Genomic DNA, 25,944 nt, shown 5'->3' on the forward strand with positions numbered 1-25,944 from the left:
TGCATGTGGAATAGCAAGCAGTTGTCTGAGGCCGACTCTATGCTGCCCTCGCCCCAATGGGGCTGTAAGAAAAGTAAAAAAAGTAAGAGTACTCTTAGGTGCTCAACTTACAGATACCCTGTAGTCAGGTTGAAGCGGCGCTTATAGTTGACAGCTTGGGATAGGCTTTAGTTAAAATTTGTTTGGGATAAATTTAGAGATCTCAGTGCTATGAAAATGGTAACTCTAAATTTAGTCTAAGCTCCGATTAATTCTAAGATATGTATATTTGATCTTTGGCTTATATGATCTGCAGAAGACTGATGGATGGAATAAACTAATGTAGGCAAGACTCCATTGAGGCTTTGTACACAGTCATTGTTCTCCCTTTTAAACACCTTCAGTGCGTACAGGGTATATACAAAAGAGAGCTCAAAGTAAAGGAACAAACTAAGAATAAAAAAAAAAGAATTGCTTGCACCGAGCTAGGCAGAAGAAATGAAAACAAAAAGGAGACGAAGAAGAGCATGAAGAAAAGAAACGTATTGCTGCGGGATTCTTGCTTTGCGCTTGCGTTTGTGATGCAACTTTTTCTAAGCGTCTTCCTTGCGATATGTGCAACGCATTCGCATTCGCATTTGCATTCAAAAAGTCTATTTCCCGTGCAATTGCAACAATGCTGTGCGGTCGTAATTGCATGTGTCTAACCGTGAGTGTGTGTGCGTGTATGTGTGTGTGTGCGGGTGTGACTGAGCATGTCCTAGCTTTAGCTACCACTCATTCTGTCTCTGCTTCTTGTTGTCGCTCGCCTTTGGGCGCAAAGGAAAACAAATGAGTGGCGGCTGCCTCCTGTGAATGTGGATTGCATGAGGCTGTGCCCACCCAGACAGCCAGGCAGGCAGACAGCCAACCAGCCGGCTTATTTAGTATGCAAGTTTGTGGGCGACATCAACTAACCAAAATTACATGTATGCACACACACACACACAACTACAAGGCATTCAAACATTTACACACGCTCAGCATGGTTCATCTGCATTTTTTTGTATATTTTTCATTCAGTTTTGGGCACACGAGTCTTAAATGCTGTCAGCAATTTAATAATTTGCGCCATATGTCAGATAAGTTAAGTGACTTGAAATGAATACAAGAAGTTTATAAATGTGTCAAAATAATTTCGTTGAAGTTCTGCTGTCGAAAACAATAAAAGACATGTTAATTCTTATTAATGAATAAATGTCATCTAATGAATCAATTTGAATTGCAAGCTTCAATTATTCATGGAAGTTCACTTTAGTTTTATGAGAAGATGAATATTGTCCTTAGGGTTGGTAGCCTAACCATTCAGGCTTATATTAGAATATCAAAACAAATAAATAATGCAAAGCGAAGACAAACACACTTCCTGATGGCAACGACACAGCCAAAGGGAGTGTGGTCAGGACAGCTTACAGGATGTGGCCAGAGTCGGAGTTGCAATCGAGAGACATTACTTGGTAATTTTTATTTGCTTAGACGATAAGCATAAGCTGGCAATTGCAGCTGCAATGCGACGCATGTCAAATGGAATACAAGCCAAAGGAAAGCTCCTGTCACAGGACTTGCACACATCGAACGCTTATTGACGACAGCCCACAAAGTCAATGCGTGACAGCGGGCATTTATATTAGACATTAAAAGGAAGCTGTGCAACACATTTCAAATGCTCAGCATGTCGCACTGTAGCAGCAGCAGTAAAAGCAGGAGCAGGAGCAGCAGCAGCAGCAGGAACTGGTGCCTCCAGCAGCAGCAGCAGCAGCGGATGCTGGATATCTAACCGACGGCTGCCATTGTTGATTGCGCATAAAAATATTTATAAAATGCAGATTGCAAATGTGAAATGTGATGCATCCCAGAGAGATCTGCAGATAATGCCATGTGGCTAGCTGCTCCTGTTCCTGCCTGTGCCTTGGCTGCCTGCAACTGCTACTGCTGCTGCTACTGCTGCTACTCCTGCTCCAGCTCCTGCTCCTGCTGTTTGTTATTTGTAAACGTTTATTTATTTATGCATATTGATTAGATGTGCCTGGAATGGACGCAACGAGTTGTTAGCCACGCCCTGGGCCTAACGATACATTCCGGTATTGTTACCGCAGCGATTGCCAATGTAATTGAAGCCACACACACACACGCACTCACGCACACACACCCACTGAAGACACTTGAAGATAAATGCTTGTATAGGCCCTGCGGCAGCGGCAACGTCAATGGCCATGTTTTTGTTTTCCTTCTGCCTGTTCGCAACGCGATTTTCATTTTATTTCGTAACAGAATTTTCTTCATTTTTTTTTTTCGTTTTTTCTTCATTTCACACATGATTTCTGATTGCCAGCCTAATGCGTCGACAACGACAACTGCGGGAGCCAGTCGACTTGGGGCCGGAGGAGGCGGGGCCGAAAGCGGCTGCGGCTGAGACTCACTAAAAGCGAAAAGCTCAAGAAATACGTGAAACCAGATAAACGAAAGTGAAAGCAGCTAAAAAAAATTGCATGTAATGAATAAATTTGGAGTCAAACAGGTGAATGGGGGCGGCAATTGGGCGGCGTGCGAGGGCGTGGCAAACGCGGTGAAAATGAGCCAGGAAAAACGTGTAATGGAATTGCTGTTGCGTTGAATTTTTCAATTTCATTCAATTTAGAGCCAACGACGCTGATGCCACAGCAGCACACGCAGGAAATTCTTAAAGTGGTTGAGTGCTGCGGTCTGGTGGTGCAGGCCGATGGTGGTGCACGGATGAGATGGCGGGCGGGGCGGCTCAAAAGTTTCCAACGGAAATGTAGCAATTTGTATGCTGCGCCTAAACGAATTTTAACGATATGTGAAATGATATTCGACTTGGGCACTGATCAAAATTGTATGCTCGCATTGTGGGGCAGACGGAGAGGGAGGGGAGAGTAGTCCAAGGCACGCCTGAAACACATAACCCCTCCCCACACACACATTCATTTGTGTGTCTATGTGCGTTTGCGGTTCTTTACGTAATTTCACCTTTCGGCAAATTGCCCGACCGAAAGCTCATTAAAAAGTCAACGTATGGCGTCGAGGCTCTTAAACTTGTAATGCCATAGAGCAGCGGGACGTGTCGTGGGCAGAGAGGGGTGGCGCATTGCCATAGTATGGCCAGCCAATTCACACAACATACTCTGGCAACGCCGCTGCGTGACAGCCACAAACAAGCTGGCAGCTCAAATGGGCTTAAGACGAGCACAAGGACGAGCCCAGCAGCGGCGGGACAAATGTGACAGCATGTTGCCCATGGACACGGCATCCAGCATCCACCATCCAGCGCCCAGCACCCAGCTGCGGGTGGCAGTGGGCGCGCCAGCAGCGGGGCCAACTTTGTTTTTGCTTTGAGTTGTCGCCACAAACTGCAAAGTGTCAACAACTTGTAATCACCAGCGCAGGCTGGCAGGTAGCCGAAGGCGGACGGACGGACGGGCCGATGTGGGGCGGGGCACGGTGTCGGCCTGCAGCCTACACTCGGTCACATTTTAACACCTGCTCGTTATCAACTTTTGCTCGCTGTGCAAAAACAAAAACCAGAGCTGCATAGTAAAAAAAAAGCCAGTTGCAATACCAAAAACTTTGCTTTCTGGCTATGCCATACATATTATATATAAATATATATATTACACACACACAAACATGCACATACATATATAGGTATGTAGTTTTTTTTTTTTTTTGGTTACTTTCTGGCTTTGGCCCAAAAGCTGTCAGGCCCGTCCAGAATTATGTCAAAGTTTGTGGCACACGAAAAATGAGCAGAAACCGAAGGCCATGTAAAAACTGCATAAAACAAATGCCATAAAGTTAGAGTGTAGGAGGCGCTGGCTGGTGGGCGTGGCGGCTCATTAGTGCTGTCAGCTGCAACTCCGAAAAAGGCAAACGTGGTAACCCTGTCATTGGCATGCGGTCTAGGCCCACACACAATTTTCACACCTTTTCGAAACATAAAATGTTTAAGCTTTCTATGGACAGTAAGCACATGAATATCCTAAATTGAATCACTTTCCACTGCCACATATCAATGTGAATTCATTTGTATTGAATTGGATTATTGGCTTAGTAAAGATCATCAAATAGAAATATCATTGGAGAAAAAGAAAATTAAATAAATTCATACGTTTCTTAATATAATATGCATGCTGTAAAGTACGCATGCAGGAATGTTAGCATGCGCATGTCTAAACACTTTTGATTCTTATGAGTGTTTGTCCTCAGGCATGCCAAATGTAATTTGCAGGAATCGGTTGGCTAAGTAACTAAATTATATTCAGTATTATAAGGAACCAGGCATATTTATATATAACATAATTAAAGCATTCCAATATATATATTAAGCAGTTATTAACTAGCTGAGATTTCGTGAGAAATAACTGCCCAATTATTATAGTGTAATAATGCTTTTGAATTTGAAGGTCCCCTCGAAACAGTCGATCCACCGATTTCACTAGTTTTCCAGCTCAGAAATGTGATACGAACTGAAATTGTGTAATCTAGCGAAATTATTTGCAAGCAAAGAATGTGTGAAGTGGAATGGGAGATAGATAAATTAGGTTGGCCAGGCCTAAGGCCGCTGTTACTGCCGCTGCTGCCCTGCTACTTCTTTACTTCTCTGCTGCCGACTTTAGAGTGTAAAGTGAAAACGAGAACGAAATCAAATCGAATTTTATCTGCTTAGCATATTTGGCGGCGGCAACAACAAAGGCGCAAACGACTGTCGAGGGATGCCCCTGCGAAAGGCATAAAACAATTTAGATTCAATGCGAGGGATACGCGTTCCACTATAGCCAAGGATGTATCGAAGGATATACAATATACGAAATTCGATATGCATACGCCGTGGAGGCCGAAGCGGCGATAAATGTGCAAATTTCCTCAACGCTCGACTGATTAAATGCCACTGAAAACATAAATTGCCACTGAAAACAACATTAGCCAAGGGAGGCGCACACACACACACACACACACATATTGTATATAGAGTCTCACACGCGCACACACATTGAAATACGTACGAAGCCGCCTTTGACCTTAATTTGAATAAATACTCCAACATATTCGTACACGCAGAGATTAGGCGTCTGGCAAACTACATCGTGAATGGTAAATCGGCTCTTGGTGGGCTTTTCGGCTCGTAGTTTGGCAGGAAGCGACTTCAAAGCAATTATTATTACCATATTTGACGTTGCCCTGCCGTTGCCGTTGCCGTCGCCCTTGCTGTTGTCACTAATTACTTGGCACACAAAACGCAAATGCCGACTAAACAATGCGTTACGCATACGCCGAGTTGGCGCTTTAGCCACGGCCGTCGGCATCGACTCGAAATATCTTCATAATAGTATTAATGGGAAAATGAAAAATGCAAACGGAATTGACGAAAAAAGCCAAGCCACGCCCATTGGTCAACCAGCCTGACAGCCCGCCCCGACCTCTGGCACCTCAGTTGTCTGCTTTGATTAATGGACGGCCATTTCGGGCATCGAGAGCTGGCTGGCCTCAGGTCATGTCCTGAGCGAGCAGACGTCAAACGTCGAACGTTTTATTCGCTGAAAGTCGAGACGAAAGTGTCGAAAAGTGAGCAATCACGGCGAGTGTGACGCGTCCAGCGACGAGCACGCAATTTACTTATTACCCATTAATGGCCAAACAGCAGAAGCAACAACAACAACAACAACTACTACAAGTACAAGAGGTGCCAGAGCACACCAGCTGGTTGAGAATGTCAGAAAACGTGTTGAGCAATCGATCAAAGCCGCAATGAAGTGAGCTGAATGAAGGGCGCATCGGCCAAACCGGGCGCTTCATTAAACGCGACGGAGGATGACAAATCATGTCGTTGACAATGCGCGCACACGACGACAGGACGGCAGGACAACAGTCAACAATGACGCAAGGACATTGAAATAAAGTGACGCCTCGACTGCTCACCTGCTCGCCTGCCTAGTCGCCGGATGACGGAGCTGCTCAGAGGCGCAGTAAATAATATTTTAAGTGCGTAGCTCCAGACAAATTTCAAATCACAATCTCATGCATAGCCAGCCCTGAGCCGAGCTGAGTCGCCTCGAGCCAGCCAAGAATTGTTCGTCCACACGCAAATATAATTAAGCGCAACACAAACGCACGAGTAATAAAAAATATATATATGTATATGCTGAAGGCCCAGCACGCCAACCCAATCCAAACGCTTGCAGCCGACTTCCGGCGCCCGCAGACGACAACTGGGCGGAGTCGACATTTATTGCTCGAGTCGAGTGACACTTGGCTAAAGCTGAGCCAGCAGATTAGATTAATCAAGGCCAATAAATGCAATGAATAAGGAGCTTTGTTGAATGGAAATGAGATTGGCTTTAAAGATTAAATACTGTAATAGTCTGAATGGTATTTGGGATGGGTGGGTATAGAAGAGCTATAGTGGTAGATAAAGAGCTAATAGCTGAGTTTAAGCTCTACGTTGTTTCAATATTATATACGATGAAAGTTAGTTAACATATAAATAAATATACAGCATAATTAGTTAATAGATTTCATAAGATATTACTTATGTCAGCTTGGAAAGTATATGCTTTTATATAGTGTATATATATATTTCACAGTTCATCATGCAAGACTTTAAAGTTCTTGCAGCTACTGTCATTAGGTTTGTCGACGTTTTCATTAGCTTCGCATCGCGTGGGCTTCGTGCATTATTCAAGTGCGGCTGCAATTGTCGCCCAGGCTGCCTCCTGCACTTAAGTGCATTTTCAAATATTTCAGTGTGCCGCAATCGAAATGCTCAGCCCCCGCAATTAAAAAATTGGTATGCCTCAGCGAAATCATGTCATAAACGTCAATGGGGCACAGCAGGCTCAAGAAGCGACAGAGAGTTGCCTCATAGAAGGCAGTGCATTGAACTACAGCGCGTGCTACGGCTTGGGGCAACTTTAAGGATCCGAAAACTTCGCGTACATTGACCAGCCCCGAGGAGCAAACAAATATTGCCTATCATTATATTTTATGAACTTTAGCGGCGCAGTGTGCGCGAAATGGCCTTCGCGGAGGCTGCCAAACAGAAGCCGCCAAAGTGTGCCGCGTTTTTCAGTGCGTAGGCTTTAAAGATGCCCCACACACACACTGACACACACACACACACCTACAGAAGCGAAAAAAAGTATGAGAGAGCAAAAGAGACAGGCTCGAAGTTTGCCAAGGGCTACTACCCCGTTAGAGGGAAGGGCTGAGCTCACAAGCTTAAGCAAATTGCCATAATGAACCCTTTTTTCAGTCTCTTGGCTGGCTGGCTGGCAGGCAGCGGGGCAGGCAGGCTGGCTTGACGCCTTGCCAATTTGATGTAGGCATGCCAGCAATGCCAGCTTGCCAAAGGAAATGTACCCCCTCATCCCTCCACACGCCCACACATACATATATACGTATAGCCTTGATGCGTTTGCCTTTTCGGCGTTAAAATGAAATCTATAAAAATAAGTGTGGCATGTTCTACGCCATTTCTCTTTTTTGTGTTTTTTTTTTTTCTCTTTTTTTTCGTATTTGGTTGCTCAAGCTGTTGTGGGCCCTTGTAAGTATGTGCGTTGGGGTTTAGCATTGGTTGTTTTGGGGCCAACAGCCGGGGCTGCCTCGGCATTTAACCAGCTCACTTTTGGGTTATTAAATGATGAAGCAGTTTGCCGTTAATGACTGCCAACGCTCGCATCGAGCCCTTTTTGCCGTCGGAGGAGCCTCTGCTCGGTCGATGGGGTCGGCCAGCTCGTTGGGGTTTATTGAGCCTCTAAAACGTTACCAGTTGCCAGTTAAGAGCAAAGCAAGAAAAGAAAAGGGAAGAGAGGGCGAGGGAGAGAAGAAAGAGAGACAGAGAGTGCCGCTGCTGTCTTGGCCTCAACTTGTCTGCCATGTCAGTTTGTTTAATGAGGGTAAAATTAGCGCTGTCTCAAGCTTATTAGCCCCACTTGAGACTTTGGTTAATGCCGCTCAGTTTATTGCACGGCTTGCCTTCGATACGCTCTCAATTTAAAGCGACTTAATTATTTTGATTTATCCCGGACTGCCCTTACCACAACTATTGGCAATTGCATAAGGCCGAGCAATTGATTTGGCTTCTGGCTAACATAAATGAAATGGATCAAGCGCGCGCTCAAGGGATTGCCAGCTAGCTGGACGGTATTTGCATTCGATAAGCTTTGACAATCAATTTCTGCCACTTGATTCAGCGAGGTCTGCGTCTCCATCGCCATCTCCGTCTCATTCTCCTAACCAAGGCTCAAGGTAATGACGTGCACTTTGATTTGCGTGAGCCATAAGGGTCAGAATGTTGACTTCGAATTGCGCATACGCCCGGCCAGCCGAACAGCCAAGCAGTCGAGCAGCCAGCACGCAAATGTGGCGAGTGTGCTTAATTTCTTGGCATACCTTTTGGAAACAGCGAGGCGCAAGAAATCACAAAAACAAACTAAGCAGCTCCCTCGGTCCCCCCACCTGGCCCTTGCTTGGCGCCAACACACGCTTTATATGCAAATAAAGCTAAGGACGAAGGCGCCACTTGACCACTTGCTGGCGACTTGCCGGAGCGTGCTGTGATTCCCACACGCGACTCCGACTCCGACTCCGACTCCGACTCCGGCTGCGATTGTGACTCCCGGAGGTGTGTTTGAAAAGACTGAATGCGGCTAGGTGGCTTAGTGGCTCAGTGCTTGAGTGGGTGCCCAGGCTCTTTGTGTATTGTAATAATTCCGCAAGGGCTTTCACGAATATGCATGAATGTGTGTATGGATGTGTGTGGCTCGCTTGATTGTTGTGGCAGGTGACTTTGTGACTCGGCGATTTTGTTGCTTTTGCTGCTTAATAAGAAACTAACGTCACGCAATATAATTAAGATAAACATAATTATAGTTTGCTGTTTGCTGTTGGTTTTTTCTATTTTTCCACCCCTTGTGTGACTTTCTTTTCTAATTTTTAATGGCAGCGCTGTAAAAGTTATGTTGCTGACAATAATAACGTATTCTGCGGCAGTAACTCTCATTCAAATGTGCCAATTAATTGGATTTAATGTTTGATTTGTGAGTGGAAATGGTTGGATTGTTCAAATACTAAATCTAATGGCAGTTATTATATATTTCTGTTCATTTCATATTGTATAAATAATGTTATTGGTATCTATATACCGTCAAACATTTTCATATTTTCTAATGCACAATATTTGAATTTCCCATATACGTTAGGTAACAGAAAAAGCTCTATCGATAAGTTTTCATATATCATCGATACATAAGCTTCAATCGCAGCAGTTTCGTTAAGCTGTAACTTAAATGTCCTTTAGCTCAGCCACAAACCGAGAGGAAATTACTGAATCGGTTAAGTTCGTTCAATTGAATTACGATTCGTTCAGTAGATTGATTCGTTAAATATATTAGCTGCGTTAAGTACAACTTTCGTTCGTTTCGTTAAGCAAAGTTAGCAACCACATTTAAATAAAAGCTTCAAAGTATTTAACCAATGTTAGGAGACCACTGTGGTTGACGCAATTGCTATAAAGCTCTGCGAGGTTGCTGTCATGGGTAAGTAAACCGTTGTAGTGTCACTCGTTGCACAGTGCATCTGCAACCTGCGCAGCTAATTAAATTTGAATTGCAATTTGCAAATGGAATATTTTCGAATAAAATAATAGAAATAAAAAAACGCAAAATGATTTTCACAGTCATCAATACAATTAAATAACCGCCTGTCACAGATTTCATTCGGCTTAATTAGCAAAAAAAATGTTCGCGCTCAAAACGTTTTCTGATTTCTGGCAAATTTGATTAATTAATTGGTCGCACATTTCGCATGCCGAATTTCAATTAAAGAACCGTCATTAATAATGCAAATGGATTGGATAAAAAGAAATGACGGATACGCAACTCACCTAAATAAAAAATTCCAATAATGAAAGTAATCGGCTTCAACATCTTGTCATCGGCTGTTGCGCAATCAGCGTCCAGTAAACAGGTGCAGGTACTTCCCCTCACCTATGAATAGATAGAGAAGCGGCAGATGAGCATCATGTTAATTAAGTAAATTAACATGTTTAAAACGCTTGCAGCAGCTGCTGCTGTCCGCATAAATTTCAACTGAAAATAAATATTTACAATTTGCATTTGTGCAATCAAATGGAAAGAGATGAAATTGAAAAAATAAATAAATAAAATAAAAACTCTAAAAAAAGAAAACACTAAACCTAGTTTAGTCATTTTAAAATTTTTGTTTTGTTATTTTTTTTTTAAGTCAATTGCAAAGCTAAAAAGTCAAACTGACAAATGCATCAGAAATTATGCGCATTTTAAGCAGACAAATGCCAAACAGTCGACTTGCACGAGCCACTTCAAAGTGCAACAGAGCAAATGGCTATGCAACATTCCATCAAAATGCGAACAACTCTATTTTAGTTTATTTTCTTTTCTTTATAAAAATAATTCATAAATGAAAATAAATAAAAATATTCAGGTGAAGCTAGTTTATAAAATTGCATTTTAGTTTTGCGAATAAACAAATCAAAATAAATTATTTAAAAAAGTTTATGGAACTATGTATATGTATGTATATTTTGGCAAATATATTTGGCTAAAGGAAGCAAAATCATCAAACAAAGGGCTAAGAATGAAATAATTCCAGCAATTTGTATATATTATTTTAATTTACAGGGTAAATTTAATTCTAGTTACTTAGGCGTAACGTAATTAACTGTAACCACAAAGACAACAGATTTTCAATTCACTGTTTAGGTTCTATGACAAATGTAAAGTATTTAAATGTTTTGAATTGTTAATACCCAATTAATATGCTGAACATTTCAAAGGAATTCTATTAACAATTAATTTTTCCTGGTAAATCCCATAAGCCCAGTTCAAGTGAGCATGTGTGTTTTCTTTTTTCGTATGTATGAGTGTGTGTAACGAGTTTTTACATGCCTGGTATTTATAAAAGAAGCGGATGCTGGGTTACCTACTGGAGTACTCTGACTTCTGCTAGACAAGCCTTTAAAATTGGCTTGATTTATGCATAAGATACCGCAAGCTGTCCATTGAAGTCTCGCATACCTTTGGGCTGTGCCATATAAGTCTTTGGAGATTAAATCATTTGCATAATTAATTCCCAGCTTGACTGGCATTTTGTATTTATATAACTTATGCCGCCGCGTTATTGATTATTGAGTCCTTGAAATTGCATTAATTAATGCTAATGAATACAGTAATCGCAACACCCCTGCCCGCCCCTCGACACACTTAGCCAAAACTGAAGCCGTCAAATGCCGCTGGAATGCGATGCCTGCGAGCAGCAGCAAAATATGCAATTTGGCCATAATTAATGCACATTCACCATGCACACTAATGCACAATATTCAGTTACAGTATAGAACAGGGTCGAATTCAGGGTGAAAAACAAATTGGCCCGCACCGAGGCAGCATTAGTTTGGGCGCTGCCAATGTGAAGTGAACCTAGAATACTCGAAACTTGAGTGCATTAAAGTTATATCCCAATTATTCACAATGGACTCTCGCATACCCCGGGGCTGTGCATCTCTGAGTGCGTAAGAGTTTCCACACAGCCGAGCACATTAATTTGAGCGAATCCCTCACCATGCGCCGCCCGCCCGCGCAATGGACTCGGCTATAATAACACCCAATTAATCTTGCCTTTTCGCACATTTACAACCAGCTCAACTCAGCTCAGCGCGACTCAACTCTTTGCCTGCGCCAGCTTATGGTTGATGGACAGCACTAAAACTGCAAAGAAAAAATCACATTTTCATGCACAGCCCAGAGTGGGCCGCATTGGCGTCTCATAAATTAGCATTTAATACGCGCATGGCCACAAGCTAATTCCCACCCTTCATGCAGGCACAATAATGGGCCCTGTGGCCCAGGCCAGCAGCTTGCCACAGACAATAATAAATAAGTTTTACATAAATCCGTTGTTAGGGCTACACGCGCGAGGCCCGGTACAAGCTACAGCAGGAGCTAGACAGGGGGAGTGGGAGCGAGAGAGAGAACTGAGTCTGCCGCATGCCACAAGTGGAGCCGAGTTCAAGTGGTAAACAAAATATATTTCACATTTGCCAGAGATGAGTAGAAGAAGGAACACAACAACAACTGCAAGGTGTACAACAAATTTGAAAGCAGTTCGTAAATCAAATAACTTCTCATATGTACAGTGAAACCAAACAGGCGAAAGATCATATGAAAACAGCAAAATTATCAAGAGAATAAATGAGTGCACACGAATGTAAAGTTATTTTGTATTCTGTAGTAAATTGAGGGGGTACTTTGTATTTATTACTTATTCGGATTGAACTGAAATATGAGATTTCGTTTGCAATTCATTTCAGTGATGCCCTAAATATTGTTTTTTTTAGTGTACCAAGTAATTTGATTAATAATTCGACTATCAAATCATGAAATGCTCGATGATAATTACGAAAATTCTTCGATAACGCTCATTCTATCCCTCTCTTTCTCACTCATTGTTCTCTAAATGCAAACGAAAATTCGAGTTCAGCTCTACCACAAAATTAAAGGAGTTCTTGAGCAAACACATTTTTAATTAAAGAGAAACTAAAGTCGCATAAAAGCTGATTATAAAACAAACATTATTTTAGAGCTACAACAAAAGCATGAGGTATTTATATAAGAGATGAAGTATTTGCCATAGAAAATACCTTTTCAAGTTGGGCTCTTCTCGCGTGTATTCTAATCGCCGAGATCCAACAAAAAGTGTCAAGGTAGCCCAGTGCCCCAACAGGAATACGAAAGTAGCTTTGCACAAAAACACAAACACACACACACACTCAAACAGGGGCACACACACACACACAAGCAACTGTGCTGTGCTGTGCGCTCGACCTTATTGAATTATCACGCTCGGTTTGCACTTTGGTTTTCGCCAAATTCAAATGAGCGCAAATTGATTTGAAATTGTCCTTGCATGAATGCATAGCAAGTGTGTGTGAGTGTGAATGCATGCATGTATGGGTATTTAGGAATGTCCGAGTGTCTGTGTGGCTGTGTGTGTTTGTGTGTGTGTTTATTCAATCAAATCGAAATGCATTTATGGCACTGCGTAAATCAATTTGGCTGTAAGCGCTGCCTAATGCATAAACCATGTTAGCAAACGTTTAAAATTTTGAGCGACAGCAACAACAACTAAATATTCAGAGTTGCAATAAAATGACGTGAGCGCCCCACAGATTTCTATATCGAAAATATATAACAGCCAGTTTGTACATCATCGCAGTGGAGCCTCGCTGGCTATTGGCAGTTAACTATTTCGGTTCAATTTGCGGTTCTATTACCAAAAGCCATTGGCACATACTCGGGTCCAGGCAGGAGCAAGTCATAGCCATCAAAGACTCTCGTCGTCTGTGTGAGTGTGTGTGTGTGTGTGTGTGTGTGTGTGTGTGTGTGTGTGTGTGGGACCACTCGTACCGCACGCATCAGTGGCGCACTCACGTAGCCGATGCCATTTTTGGTTGCCCAAAAATACGCCCCCATATGCCAATTTGTGCCGTGTTGACGGAGTGGGATGGTGGGGCCAGTGGCATAGTTGGGTGGATGTCGCATGGCGGCTACGTGCAGAGCACACGCCCACTGGAATGCATACAGGCCGTCAAGCAGAAAAACTATCTGTGCCGCAGAAAGAGTCCTTTTGCAACCTTTGGGGACGACGAGGATGTAGCTGTGGCTGCGGCTATGGCTGTGGCTGTGGTTGAGGATGTGGCTGCGGCTTGTATTAGGTATACAGCATCTACGTGCCACTAGCCGAGCAGCTGCGTCGGCAACTGGATTCAGCGGGCGGCGGCAACGTGCTCTGCCTGTTGTGCCTGAGGCCTGGCAACAGCGGCAATAGCAGCAACAGCAGCGAGACCATCACGTATACGCGGAGTTGGCACTCACATGGCTGCCAAATGAACTCAAGCATTTAAATTCAACATTAATTGGATTAAGTCTGCAGTCGGCTTTGCTCTGCCACAAGGCAGCCAGGGTGCGCGACACTTGACTTGGATACCAGCAAACACACCCAAATGCACACACACACACACACACACACATACAAATATGCATATGAAATCTATTTATTTGGCTAACATAATTGCATATGTGCTTATTCAATTAGCAACTAAATATGAGCGATGAGTTTGGTTTGGTTTCTGCTTTGCCATATCTTGTTCTTCAAACTGTAATTAAACGCCAACTGCTCATAATTAGCCAAAAATCTAATTAATAGTTGAGCACAACAATAATTTCCAATCAAATATGCGAGCTATACATGCCACAGCTCCACAACAGCTCTTCGATTCCACTTCAGAGCTCAAATCCGTGAGGGCGAAGCGAGAACTGCAAAGTGCTTGGTGATCCAATCTAGGCAAATGACGTGTGTACAATGTGAACGACTTTTCCCCAAAATCAAATAATCAGAAATTCTCAATAGCTAAAACTGCGTAGGCAGTGCAGAATAAGGGCTACCAGGCATATTAGGTATATTGACTGGGAGATACTCTCTGCTGAGACAGTAACAAGACTTTCTAATTCTAATTCTGGGCATAACCATATGGTAAATAAGTATTGTAGAAATTGTCATAGTTCAAGTAGTGTTAAAAAGGAAAAAAAAAAAAAAAAAAAAAAAAGACAGTTAAATATTGCAAAAATAAATATTGAAAATCACAAAGTATTCAAATGTAGTTAGGCATAAATATAAAGTAAATAAATACTGCAAAACTCATTCTTTTAAACAATTTAAAATATTTAATATACTTGCAAAAAACTGATTTTTGTGAAAATTATTTATTTATAAAATAAAAGTATTTATTTATATAAAATCTTTTTCAAACACTTCCTGCAGATAAATAAAAATTTTATATGATTCGAAGCAGACTTTCAGCTATCTTGAGCTACAGTTAAATAATGAGATTTATTACTTTTATGAACCCAGATTTTATGCAATACTTACTGTAAATATTCACTGAGTCTTTTTCAAAGAATGTTTAATTTTAAGAAGCCAAGCACTAATTCAGCTAAATATATTTATACTAAAACTAAATGGAATCATTACCAAGGCTCAGTGGCGTGTAATTGTCAGCAATTCTAGGCTCAAGCAGATCTTAATGTTTCTTCTTCTTCTATTATCGCTTGTATATAGTCATCGGCTTCTATCAGCACAATCGCACAAACTTTGTGCATACTTTTTTCTATATAAAATATATGCATGTGCAGGGTATATAAAACTAGGCCAACAACTTTTATGGGTATTGTGGCAAAAATTAGCTTGCCAAAATACCAGCGTGGGCTGCTTACGTATGTATGTATGCGTGTGTTTGTGTGGGTGTGAGCTGCGAGTTGCCCAAATAGCAGCACGTAAACAACAGGGCGTATGATGAACCGCCCCCTGATCCCGCGCTGTACAACCGACGGAAACTTTACAGCTTGTTGTTTTTTTTTTCGATTTTCTTTTTGGTTGTTTTTTTTTTCGTTGCTCTTTGGCACGCTCCTTTGCCGTGTTGATTCGATTAAAACGTCAACAGCAGCAGTAGTGGCAACAACAGCAGCAGCAACAACAGCAGCAGCAAATGACAGCAAAAACAATTCACAGACGCCCCAAATTCGACTTTATTATCACAGCATATAAGGACGTGCGTATGTCTATGTATATATGTGTGTGTGTGTGTTTGTGTTTCTCACTCTACATATGTGTGTGTGTGTAAAGGCGAGTGTGTGCTTTGGCCTTGTCATATCCATCTCGATGCCTCGCAAACTTGTCACACCACATTTTATTTGACTTGTATTTTGCCATCATTTGCTGAATGTTGTTGTTGTTGTTGTTGTCTTTTCAACACACTGCCAAACGAAGAACCCCACCAGCAGCACCACCCGCACCCGCACCCGCACCTGCACCATCAGCACCATCAACGCCACCAGCACCACTCTCCGTTTACCATGTGCCTGGGTTATGCATGTGTATGACAGCCTTTTTGACATTTTGTTGTAGCCGCAGGGCATAGGTCGAGGCAGGGCAGGACAATGTTCTCGTCCTGTCATGTCGTTTGATCTTTTATTGCGTTTGTTTTACGAGCCGCCGTAAATCCCCTTTAAATTGCAAATTCTTTATGCTCGAATTTTCAGCTACCCTCGCAGCACCTAATCCATTCGCACTTTGTGTCTGTGTCTGCCTCTGTGTGTGTTGGTGTGTGTGCGTGCGTGTGCTGTATTTGTATTTGTATTTGTATTTGCTTTGCGCTTTCATCGAAAGTGAAAGCTTAATTTTGCCCATTACAACTGCCACGCCCACATCATGCCCCCAGCCACGACGGCTTTATGGGCATGCGTTCGCATTGAAGAATTTGTCACTCTGACGGATGCGTGATAAAAATTTATTGAATCGAAAACAATAAATATTTGATTTGATTCATTTCACATTGCGACACTCCATTGTGCGTCTGTGTGTAGGTGCGTGTGCGTGTGTGTGTGTAGGAGGTGTGTGGGTGCTTGTGACTGCGCCACTTATCATTGATTTCAATTGATTTCGTGCCGTGTCCAGTGAGGTAATTGAAAAATAAGAATTTTATGGGCGCCGACTGAGCCATGAGCCTACGAAATAAATAGCATATAAAAACAAATTAATTAAAATGGGATAAGCTATCTTGTTTCGTCAAGGCGGCAGAGAAACACCCTTAAAGATATAAATATGGTTTCCGTTCAGCGACATCACACAGGAACAACTCTCTGTTTGTAGCCTGTAGTCCACACTCACTGCCGGATCAGAAGTACATGAGCTGTACATATACCATTTGAATAAGATCCACATTTGCAGTTCTTTCTATCTCTCTCTCTTCCAGTCTCATCACTCACACTGATCGCTCTTGCTATAGCCTGCAGTCCACAAGCATTAATGCTTATAATGTTTTCTTCAGTAGTTGACGCTTTCAATTGTCATAGGAATAGGATCCAATTCTCGCTGTCTTTCTCACTCACATTACGCAGCGTGCATTAGCTGCAGCCTACAGTCCACAAGTATAAAAGGAGCCTCGAATAATATGTTCCTCAGTCGACGCAATACTCTTTGATATACGAATGCGATCCACATCTCCTCTCTCTCTCTCTCACACTCTCAGTCACATCACTCAAGCTACCTGCTCTGTGCTTTAGCTGCAGTCTACAATCCACAGGCATAAAAGGAGTCCCAATACTCATTTAACATAGGAATGCGATCCACATCTCCTTTCTCTCTCACTCTCACTCACATCACTCAAGCTACCTGCTCAGTGCTTTCGCTGTAGTCTGCAAGCACATTTTTCAGCTGTCTCTCTTTCACTCTCCCATTTCCAGCCCTCGCTTGATGCTGTAAACTTTGCCTTTCACACCATTCACGCTCTCTGCTCCTTGCATTTGCTGTAGCCGTAGGTCTACATGCGTAACGTGATCAACCAATCATGTATAACCATTGGACGAATTATTAATATACCACTGTAATATCCACATTTTCAAATACCTCTCCCCGCTCACTCTGCTCGCTATTTATTTTAGTGGTTGCCTGCCGTGCACACTCGGATCGAAAGCAACAAATCATGCGAAACCAGTGAAAGCATTAATCATTTATCAGAATCCACAATGTCCACTCACCGGATAAAAGTTGGGATGCTGTGCGTGACAAAAGAAGAAAAGATATCAGGCAAAACTGTTCGCCTTTTTTGGTATTTAATATTAAAGAGTTTTCGCTTGAGGTTGGCAAAAGGTATTCTGGGATGCCTTCTTAAATTACGACTTGTCGTTAGCTTAATTTGCAGCTCATAAATGAGGCCCCGGCCAGCCGACCATCCGAAGTAAAGGATGTGAAAATATCGCAATGAAGAGGCTAAATCCCTGGCATTCTGACGCCCATTACAACTGCAAATGAACCCGTAAGCCCATTTAGGCAATGCCCGCAACACGAAAACTTCCGCGACAACTTTGTGGGCGAGCAAGCGTCCAGCCTTTCTGATTATTGCTCAACACTTGAAAACTTTGTTTTTTTGCTGCCCTTTTGTGGAAGGTGGACTACCGGGCAGCATTGGGATATGAACGGGGATAGGGATAGGTACAGGGATAGGGGTTAGGAATAGGGGGTTTAATTTGGCATGGCTTACTTGCTGCTGACTTTTTGAGAGCACGGCATAGGGGGCAAGGACATCGGGCATGGCAACAAAAACGCTTGGGCGCAACTTTGAATAACAGATAAAAATGTTACGTGCCCGGGCGCACGCTTCCAACCAAGTATTTCGCTTTCAGCTCGTGTTGTTGTCAAGTTGAATGAAGAAACATTTCTGTTATCGCAGTAAAAAGATGTTTCGTGCTCTGCGTGTTTACCTAGCCATTGTTATTGTTGTTGTTGTTGTTGTTGTTGCTCTTGCCGTTGCCCTTGTTTTGTTGGTTATGTTGTTGCCTTTGTTGTGCTTGTTGTTGGTCGCTTTTGACGGGCAGCGTCAAAGAAGCAATGGCTAGAATTTTAGGTTGAAAGCAAGAACCTTGCCGAATTCTATGGCGTCCGTCTGCAAAGGCATTGTGCGCTTTAAAGCTAAATGAAATTTTCACTTTGTGCAGAATATGCTAGCAGCGGTTGCTGAAAGGCGAACTGCAGGATAAACCCCATTCAGATAGTGGCCCCGAGATGGCTCCGTCCAGTTCGGCCAGAGTTCACCCACGCCCACAACAACGCCCACTTCCACGCTCAGTCGAGCTCTAAACAAAAGCAAGCCGAGTGCTTGGTTCCGTCTGATTTCCATGCGCATTGCCTTTGTGGCATTGGCCCTTTGCCTGCTGCACGAGGCTGGCCCACAAGCCTTTGTGGCAACATCATCAACAAATCGTCAATAACACTTGACACTCGTTTCGGTATCGTGTCCTTTGCCTCCGCAGCCCCCTCTCCCCTGCCCAGCCACTATGAGCTTTCTCAGAAATTACTTTTCAGCTGCAGATAAACGTCGGGCTCTCCGTTCGTCCGTGTGTCCGTTTGCCCGTTTGCCCGTTTGTCTGTTTCTCTCTCCGGCGGTTATTCTGTCTGTGGTGCTGCTGTAAGCTCTGCTGTGGGTCCTGTTGGCTGTCAGCTTGCCACACGCACTCAGCTCAACCATCGAAGCATTGAGCAACTGTCAGTAACTGAGGCAAAGACCGTGGTTAACCGAAACCTGACCTGAGCAGCTGAAACCGTAACCGTGACGAACCCAAAGTAGTGTCAACATCTTTGGCCTTGAGCGAATTCTGGGTCTTGCCCTCTAAAATCGAAGGGGAGTCAAAGCAACGTGCAATGAATCAAGAAACCAACACAAAATATCAAATGTAATCAAAATCGGAAAACGTCAAAATGTTCTTTACTTTTTTCCTGTTTTCTTTTTTTTTTTTTTTGTGACTTTAATTATTTGAAGCGACGCTGGAGATTTTGCTTAAAGTTTTCACTCACTTTTTCTTTATAATTTTTATCTTTTGCCCTCTCGCCATTCGTTTGTTTGCTTTGTTGATTTCGCTGTTGGTTATTTCTCCTGTCGTTGGCAGCATTTTCCATTTAACATTTTTCATTTGCCAAGAAGCAACAGTCTAACAATGTTTGAAATTCTGCAAGCGTTTTTCACGTATTTTTCACTTTTATTAGTGTGTGTGTGTGTGTGTGTGTGTGACCGAGTGAGTTTTTGCGTGTGTGTGAGTGTTTATGCAATGAATGAGTTGCTTGACTGGTTGCTTCCCTTTGTGGTATTTGTATTGGCGTCGTGGCTTGGGCTCACATTATGCCCTGACAGTGCCACATGTATGTTAATGTCTATTGCCCCTGTTTCGAATCGTGCTCCGACTGTTGGCTGATCCCGTCCATGGCCCTCTGTCTGCGTTTCGATAGTGACACTCATATCCGTGAAATGCAAATGTATGCGTGCCTCTTGAACATTATGAATAATTCCGGCTAAGATTCCATTTCAGCCATTTGCCGTTTATTTCCATTCTCATTTCCATTGTCTGGCTCTGCGCTTTCCACCTGCCGCATAAGTAGTTGTTCTTTCTTGTTTTGCTGTTGTTGTTCTTCTTCTTGGTCTTCTGCTGCTGCTTCAACTTCTGCGTCTGCTTCTGCTTCGGCTTCTGCTCCGGCTTCTTCTTCTTCTTCTTAATTTCTGTTGCTTTTCCGCCCTTGTTGTGCACACTTTCATTGCCATTGTAGTTCATTCTCTTTGCTTGACGTGAGCTCCCTGCATTTATTATGCAAAACGTGGGGGAGCACAAACAAAACAAGCAGAACAAACAGTCCTGACAGCCACGCCCACAGTCTGTTTTGTGATTGAGCCAGCTGAGGCAAGGTGGAGCGGAATAAATGCATTTTTTATTATTTCCGCAATATTTTGAATGCTAATGAACGGATGCTGATAAAAGCCATTTGTGCACTTGACTGATGACCGAGTGGGCCAATTTGACCCAATTGCTCGACTCAAGTGGAGCACTTCAAAGCGTAAAATTAATGACCAGCCATTAACTGACACTCGCAACCCACACAAACACACACACACATACATACGCAGGTACAACAAGTGACGAAAACTAAATCCAATAGCGTGACCAATGGTCTATCAACCACTTGGCCAGGCTGTCACACCACAGCAATCATTGATGGCATATGTATTTGGTGTGCGTGTGTGTATTCAGATGATGATGTATGTATGTGCCACAGGTAACACTGTCCAACAGCAGTTCATAGAGGTGCGAGCTAATGAGTTTTGCATATTTAATTATGGTCTGTTTACTATTCACCTGAAAGCTCAATTACATATGTCTAGACAAATATATAGAGCTATTTTTAACTAATGAGCTATATACAAAATAGTTTATATGTATATATTCAAAATTTGTGATTTTCCCAATCTTAAACTCAACTTTAACCATTTCCCTCTCATATCCATTCATCTAACCAACAACCTTTACTTTGTTGGCAAGTGTAGTGTTGCCAAGAGGTTGCCGTTGGGCGTGTCTGGGACATGCACTAACCAGACATGAGATATAATAGCAGGCGATGAATTTTCGGGCGATTCATTTATCAGCATCATTACAATCATCAGAAAACACTATTTCAACAGTCTGGGTCAAATGTATTGTGAATTAAATTCTATCAAAGGCCGCTTAATTATACTAAGTGACGCCAGAGCGACAATGACGACGCTGATGGCCACCTAGACTACAATTAATAATAATACCCAACGACCCAGCGCAGCTCGTGTGTGTCTGTGTACGTGTGTGTGTGTGGGTCGAATGTCACATGGATAATTGAAAATTAATTATGTTGACATATTTGCGATGTGATTGTTAAGATGGTGCCACGTTGATGATGCCGCACAGTATAATTTTGGAATCGGCCCAAGCAGCTAACCATCCCAGGCCCCAGCTGACGAGCTGGCCTAACCCAACAGCAAATTGCCTGGCTCTGGCCTGTCATGGGGCCATTTGTTTGGCCAGCGCCGTCGCTGAGCAGAATCGGGCTAGTTGGCTGGATGGCAGCTCCACCTTTTCGAGGTTTTTATGAAGCCAGCGCACGACAGAAAACATTTTGCTTTAATTAGCTAACGGCGCCGACCTCAAAGGCTTGCGTTGATCACATTCGATAGGCTCTGAGCGCCACAGACTTAATATTAACTTGGGCATTACAGTTGAGCTACTTAATACAGAGGAGTGAACGATGCAAATGTTAAATTGCACAGCAACACAAGTAGGAAGGATGCTGGACGAATGCCACAGCCGCTGCGGCATTTGTGTGCGAGTGAGCAAACATAAAGGCGGAAATGTAGACGTAACTGCAAGAGTTACCAGCAGGAGCAGCAGCAGGAGCAGCAGCAGGAGCAGCAGCAGGAGCAGCAGCAGCCACAGCAGTTGAAGCAGCAGAAGCAACAACAACAACAGCTAAAAACATTAAGACAAATGGCAGCAGCAGTTGCATTATAATAAAACTTAAGGCAATGCATCGAGTTTAGCCGACTGCACAATACTCTATCTGCAACGCTAGAGCGAAATTGTGCAGGATAATAATAGCCATACGAGTCTTAGCTATTTCTAGCTGAATGATGGCTTGATATTTATATTTAACAAGGAAGTAGTGGACTCAAGGGCCAGCAAACAACGAGCAGCTATGAGCCAATATACTCCGCGAATTTCCATATAAAGAGAGTAGCAAAAGTGCCTCTGGAATATGGAATAGGCGAATGCAAAAGGCGAAATAATACAATATTTCTAAAGAGCAGAAGTTACGTTTGCATAAATAATGCCAGTTTTGTGCCCATTCTGTGTGCATACCAAATGCATTTCTCGTATTAAAGCATCGCTCAGCAGCGAGCATAGGAATGGCAGCGAATCCAAATGCAAAGTGCAAAAAACTGTTGCCTACTTCGAGGCTGACGCGACTTTAATTGCTGGTGATTTACGCTTGCAGTTGTCGCACACTTGACAATTCTACAAAATGCTTAAATTCAACAAACAGCAAGACAAACAAGTAATCAAGAGCGGCAAACAAATGAGCATGATATCAGAATGGGAATGAAAAACAAGTCTTAATAACCCGTTTCATTTCGGCCGTCTCTTAAAGCACCGCATTTTGGCACTAACGTGCAAATGTCACGCGAACGTTGTTTTTAGTTCGGTGCAATGTGCTGGCACTTAAACGACACACAGACAGCTCACACATATCAACAGCCACCCACCGCCCACACTCATATGCACGCATACATTTCTATACACACCTCTATTCGCAGCGATACCCACTCGATGCGAGTGCGGATGGGGATCCATGGCGGTGACGCTATCAGGCGGAAGTGGCACATGTCACGCTCCACGCTGCCTGCCCATTGAATTGCGATGTGCCAGTGAAGGCGAAAGACTAAAAAGAATTCACATCCTTTGGGCAATAGCGCGGCAATTATGCTTGAATAGTTTTCACTGCTGAATGTACGGTTGTAATGTAAGTGCAATTAACATTTATGATTACACACCAACAACATCAACAGCAGCAGCAGCAGCAGCAGCAACAGCATATACTAAGAGCCCAGCACTTTCTATAAATATTTAACAATTATTTACAGCTTCGACTTGCAGCTCCACGCATTATATTCTGGGTGTGCTCGCATAGTAATAATTATATGGGTTAAACGGTTCCCCAATGGCACACGCTTCATGTGTGCTCACTCAGGCAACCCAGATAATCACACGTACTATGGCGCAGCAGGAGAGCCCTGCTTGTGTTTTTCTTGAAAAGTGTAATTCCATTTCAGGCTGTCGGCCTGACTGTTATATAGACGCTGGCTGTCATTCACCGAGTCGCTGACTATCTGACGTCATCAGCAGATAGCATGTAAAAGGGTTAAGTGCCTGCCAGCCAGCCTGACTGCCTCCCGGCCTGCCTCCACTCTGCTTTATGTTCACTTTTCATTAGTAAATAAAAATCAATAAGCAACTAAGGCAAACAAAGCAGCTCTCATGCTTGCCATGCCGAGCATTTATTATTATTCGATCCTATATAAATAGACGAAATTTTACGAATTTATCCATCTGCAAATGGAAAACGACGACGATTCAATGCCCTGGCGATTTGATACCCTGCATTAAAGTAGGCCAGGCGGACTTAAGGAATTAATTAGAAATCCCCTAAGAGTGCATTAACTATTTAGTGTTTGGATTTCATTCAAGCTAAATTTAAATAAAGCAAACATTAAGCCAGCAATTTCAATTGAATGTCTGTTGATATTATTCTTCTGTTTCATATTGGCAGCCAAGAGCCGTGTGCCGCAGGCAGTCTATAATTGTATAAAGACATTGCCATCTACGTCGCCAGGACGGGCCTCAGTTCGTCTGTTGATTTTTCAAATTTAATTTGCTGCATGGCTACGCTGCGTATGCGCAATATCAAATGGCAGAAAGCCGTGTAAACATTTACATTTGTCGCAGCGCATGGCAAATAATTGTATTCGGCTGCACAACAACATTAATTAATTATGTTTCTGCAGTTTCGCTGTCAGACCAACCGCGAGCCACGCTGCGTATACGCGACGCGCTCAAGTTGGTCGAGTTAATAAAGCTGCACAAGGGCAATGCCAATAGAAGCGCTAGTCGACTGATAGTGAACGGCCACGCCCACAGACGAAGCACGCCTCCTATGTGAACGGCAAACATTGCGCATTTCTTTTGCAGCTGCGTTTTTTCACTTCATTTTTTACTTTACTTGTCTTTTCTTTTTTTTTTTGCCCAACTGCCTTTAGGGTATTGCTTCAGGCCCGGAATTTCGACGCGCATAATGTGCCGCAATGCGGTTTTTCCCGAACGCCAGCAAGAGTCGCGCTGAAGACAACGCCAAGCCGCAGGACACATACACTCACACACACACACACACACACTCGAAGCGGAGGACTCAGATACATTTTGCTCAAGTGAAATTTCAACTTTGCGCGCTAGACACCAACACACACAAAGACCAACTGTGACTGTGTGTGTGTCTGTCTGTGTGTAGCCCATGTTGAGCTGAATTTTGAGCATAAACGGCATAAAATATGTGTGCAATAAAACACACGATTGAAATGCTCAAGTCAGAAACTTTGCAAAATGCCTTTAAGCGCCATTGGCTTGTGCTTGTTTGTGGTTGTGTGTGTGTTGTGTGTGCTGTGTGTGGCCTCCATGGGCTTGATTTATGCCACATATTCGCATATGCTGCCTTACTTAGTATGTGTATTTAAGCCGCTCAATGGCTGCCATCGCCATTGAATCAAGCCGCGCGCCTATGAAATTGCCTGCTTTTCAAGCTTAGCCCAGCTCTCAACGCTCAGCGCTCATCTCTCGGGCTTGTTTTCAGATTCAACTTCATTGGGCTTTTGAATAACGTGTGTGTGAGTGTGTGTGTGTAGTAGGATTTCGGTTAAAAGCAAAGCGTGTGAATTGAGCTAAAATTAGATGCTTTTGCCAAGATTTTTTCCCTTTCAACTTATTTGTTTTGGCTGTCCAATTTTTGGTAAACAACATGACAGGCCTCAGCTGCCAGCATTGGGCATGTCATGAAAGCGGACATTGGCTGCTTCGCCTGTCTATGCATGCACGCTTCAGCTCACATCACAGAGCATTTCACATCCACCATTGACAGACGGCAACACACGAGCCACTCAATTCGACACACCACACTTTGAGATGTAATGCAGCCCCTAGCCAAATGGTTCCAATCCAATTTCAAACCCAATTACATACGCATCATAAATGTATGAACGTTCATAATTTTGCATAAAATTTGCGTTCGTAATTTTTAAAAAGCCTCGAAATTGCTTAGTGAAATTTAAGACTTAAAGAATAAGTTGACCCACTTCCAAGTGAACTTTGAAGTACTTGCGGATGGCTAACTGGTAATGCATACAGTCCACTGGGCAAAGCGCGCTCATGGCTGTCAGCCCAGTTAAATAAAAAGATTGTAAAAATATTAACTCTGGCTGTAAAACTGTTAGAGTTATGGTTTTTACTATACGAACTAAACTGTATTAAAAAATATATAAAAAATTCACAGCCATAAACTAAGCTACTCTTCCTTGTTTCATAAACTTGTATTGCAATAAATTGAATATTTTATTTAATTAGCTAATGCATTCAATTATGCAAACCGGTTTTATGGACAAATTAAGTCCGTTTTGGCTCATCAAAAATGTTTGTATTTACAGTTGGAATAAATAAAAACCTGAGCCAAATGCAATTAAATGCTGACGTATTAAGTGGAATTAGCTATTTAATTGATTTGTATAAATGATATTATGCTATTAAGTTGTTCACAGCAATGTGCAGAAGTGCATATGTATGTGTATTGCAACTTGAACCAAATACTTTAGATGAGCTGCATTCACTTCACTCACAGTCAAATTCAAATTTGACAATTTAACAATCTGGT

At 42.7% G+C, this 25,944-nt stretch overlaps 1 protein-coding gene and 1 long non-coding RNA gene across 2 annotated transcripts in view; one reads left to right on the top strand and one right to left on the bottom strand.

The window, feature by feature from the left end:
* Gfrl (Glial cell line-derived neurotrophic family receptor-like) overlaps nucleotides 1-25,944 on the bottom strand; it is a 107,851-nt gene that overhangs the window by 76,747 nt on the left and 5,160 nt on the right. The window contains exon 3 of the mRNA XM_018113246.3: nucleotides 9,917-10,019. Within this exon, the coding sequence (XP_017968735.1) occupies nucleotides 9,917-9,959 (43 nt within the window). The 5' untranslated portion in view covers nucleotides 9,960-10,019. The remainder of the gene's footprint in view (nucleotides 1-9,916; nucleotides 10,020-25,944) is intronic.
* LOC149092117 (uncharacterized) lies at nucleotides 22,177-23,488 on the top strand. Its single transcript, XR_016196168.1, has 3 exons — nucleotides 22,177-22,992; nucleotides 23,114-23,239; nucleotides 23,303-23,488. It is a non-coding gene; the product is annotated as an uncharacterized LOC149092117 (long non-coding RNA).

This window comes from Drosophila navojoa, chromosome 2 (genome assembly GCF_054131105.1).
Source record: "Drosophila navojoa isolate 15081-1374.11 chromosome 2, UAZ_NAV_1.0, whole genome shotgun sequence".
Taxonomy (NCBI): Eukaryota; Metazoa; Arthropoda; class Insecta; order Diptera; family Drosophilidae; genus Drosophila; species Drosophila navojoa.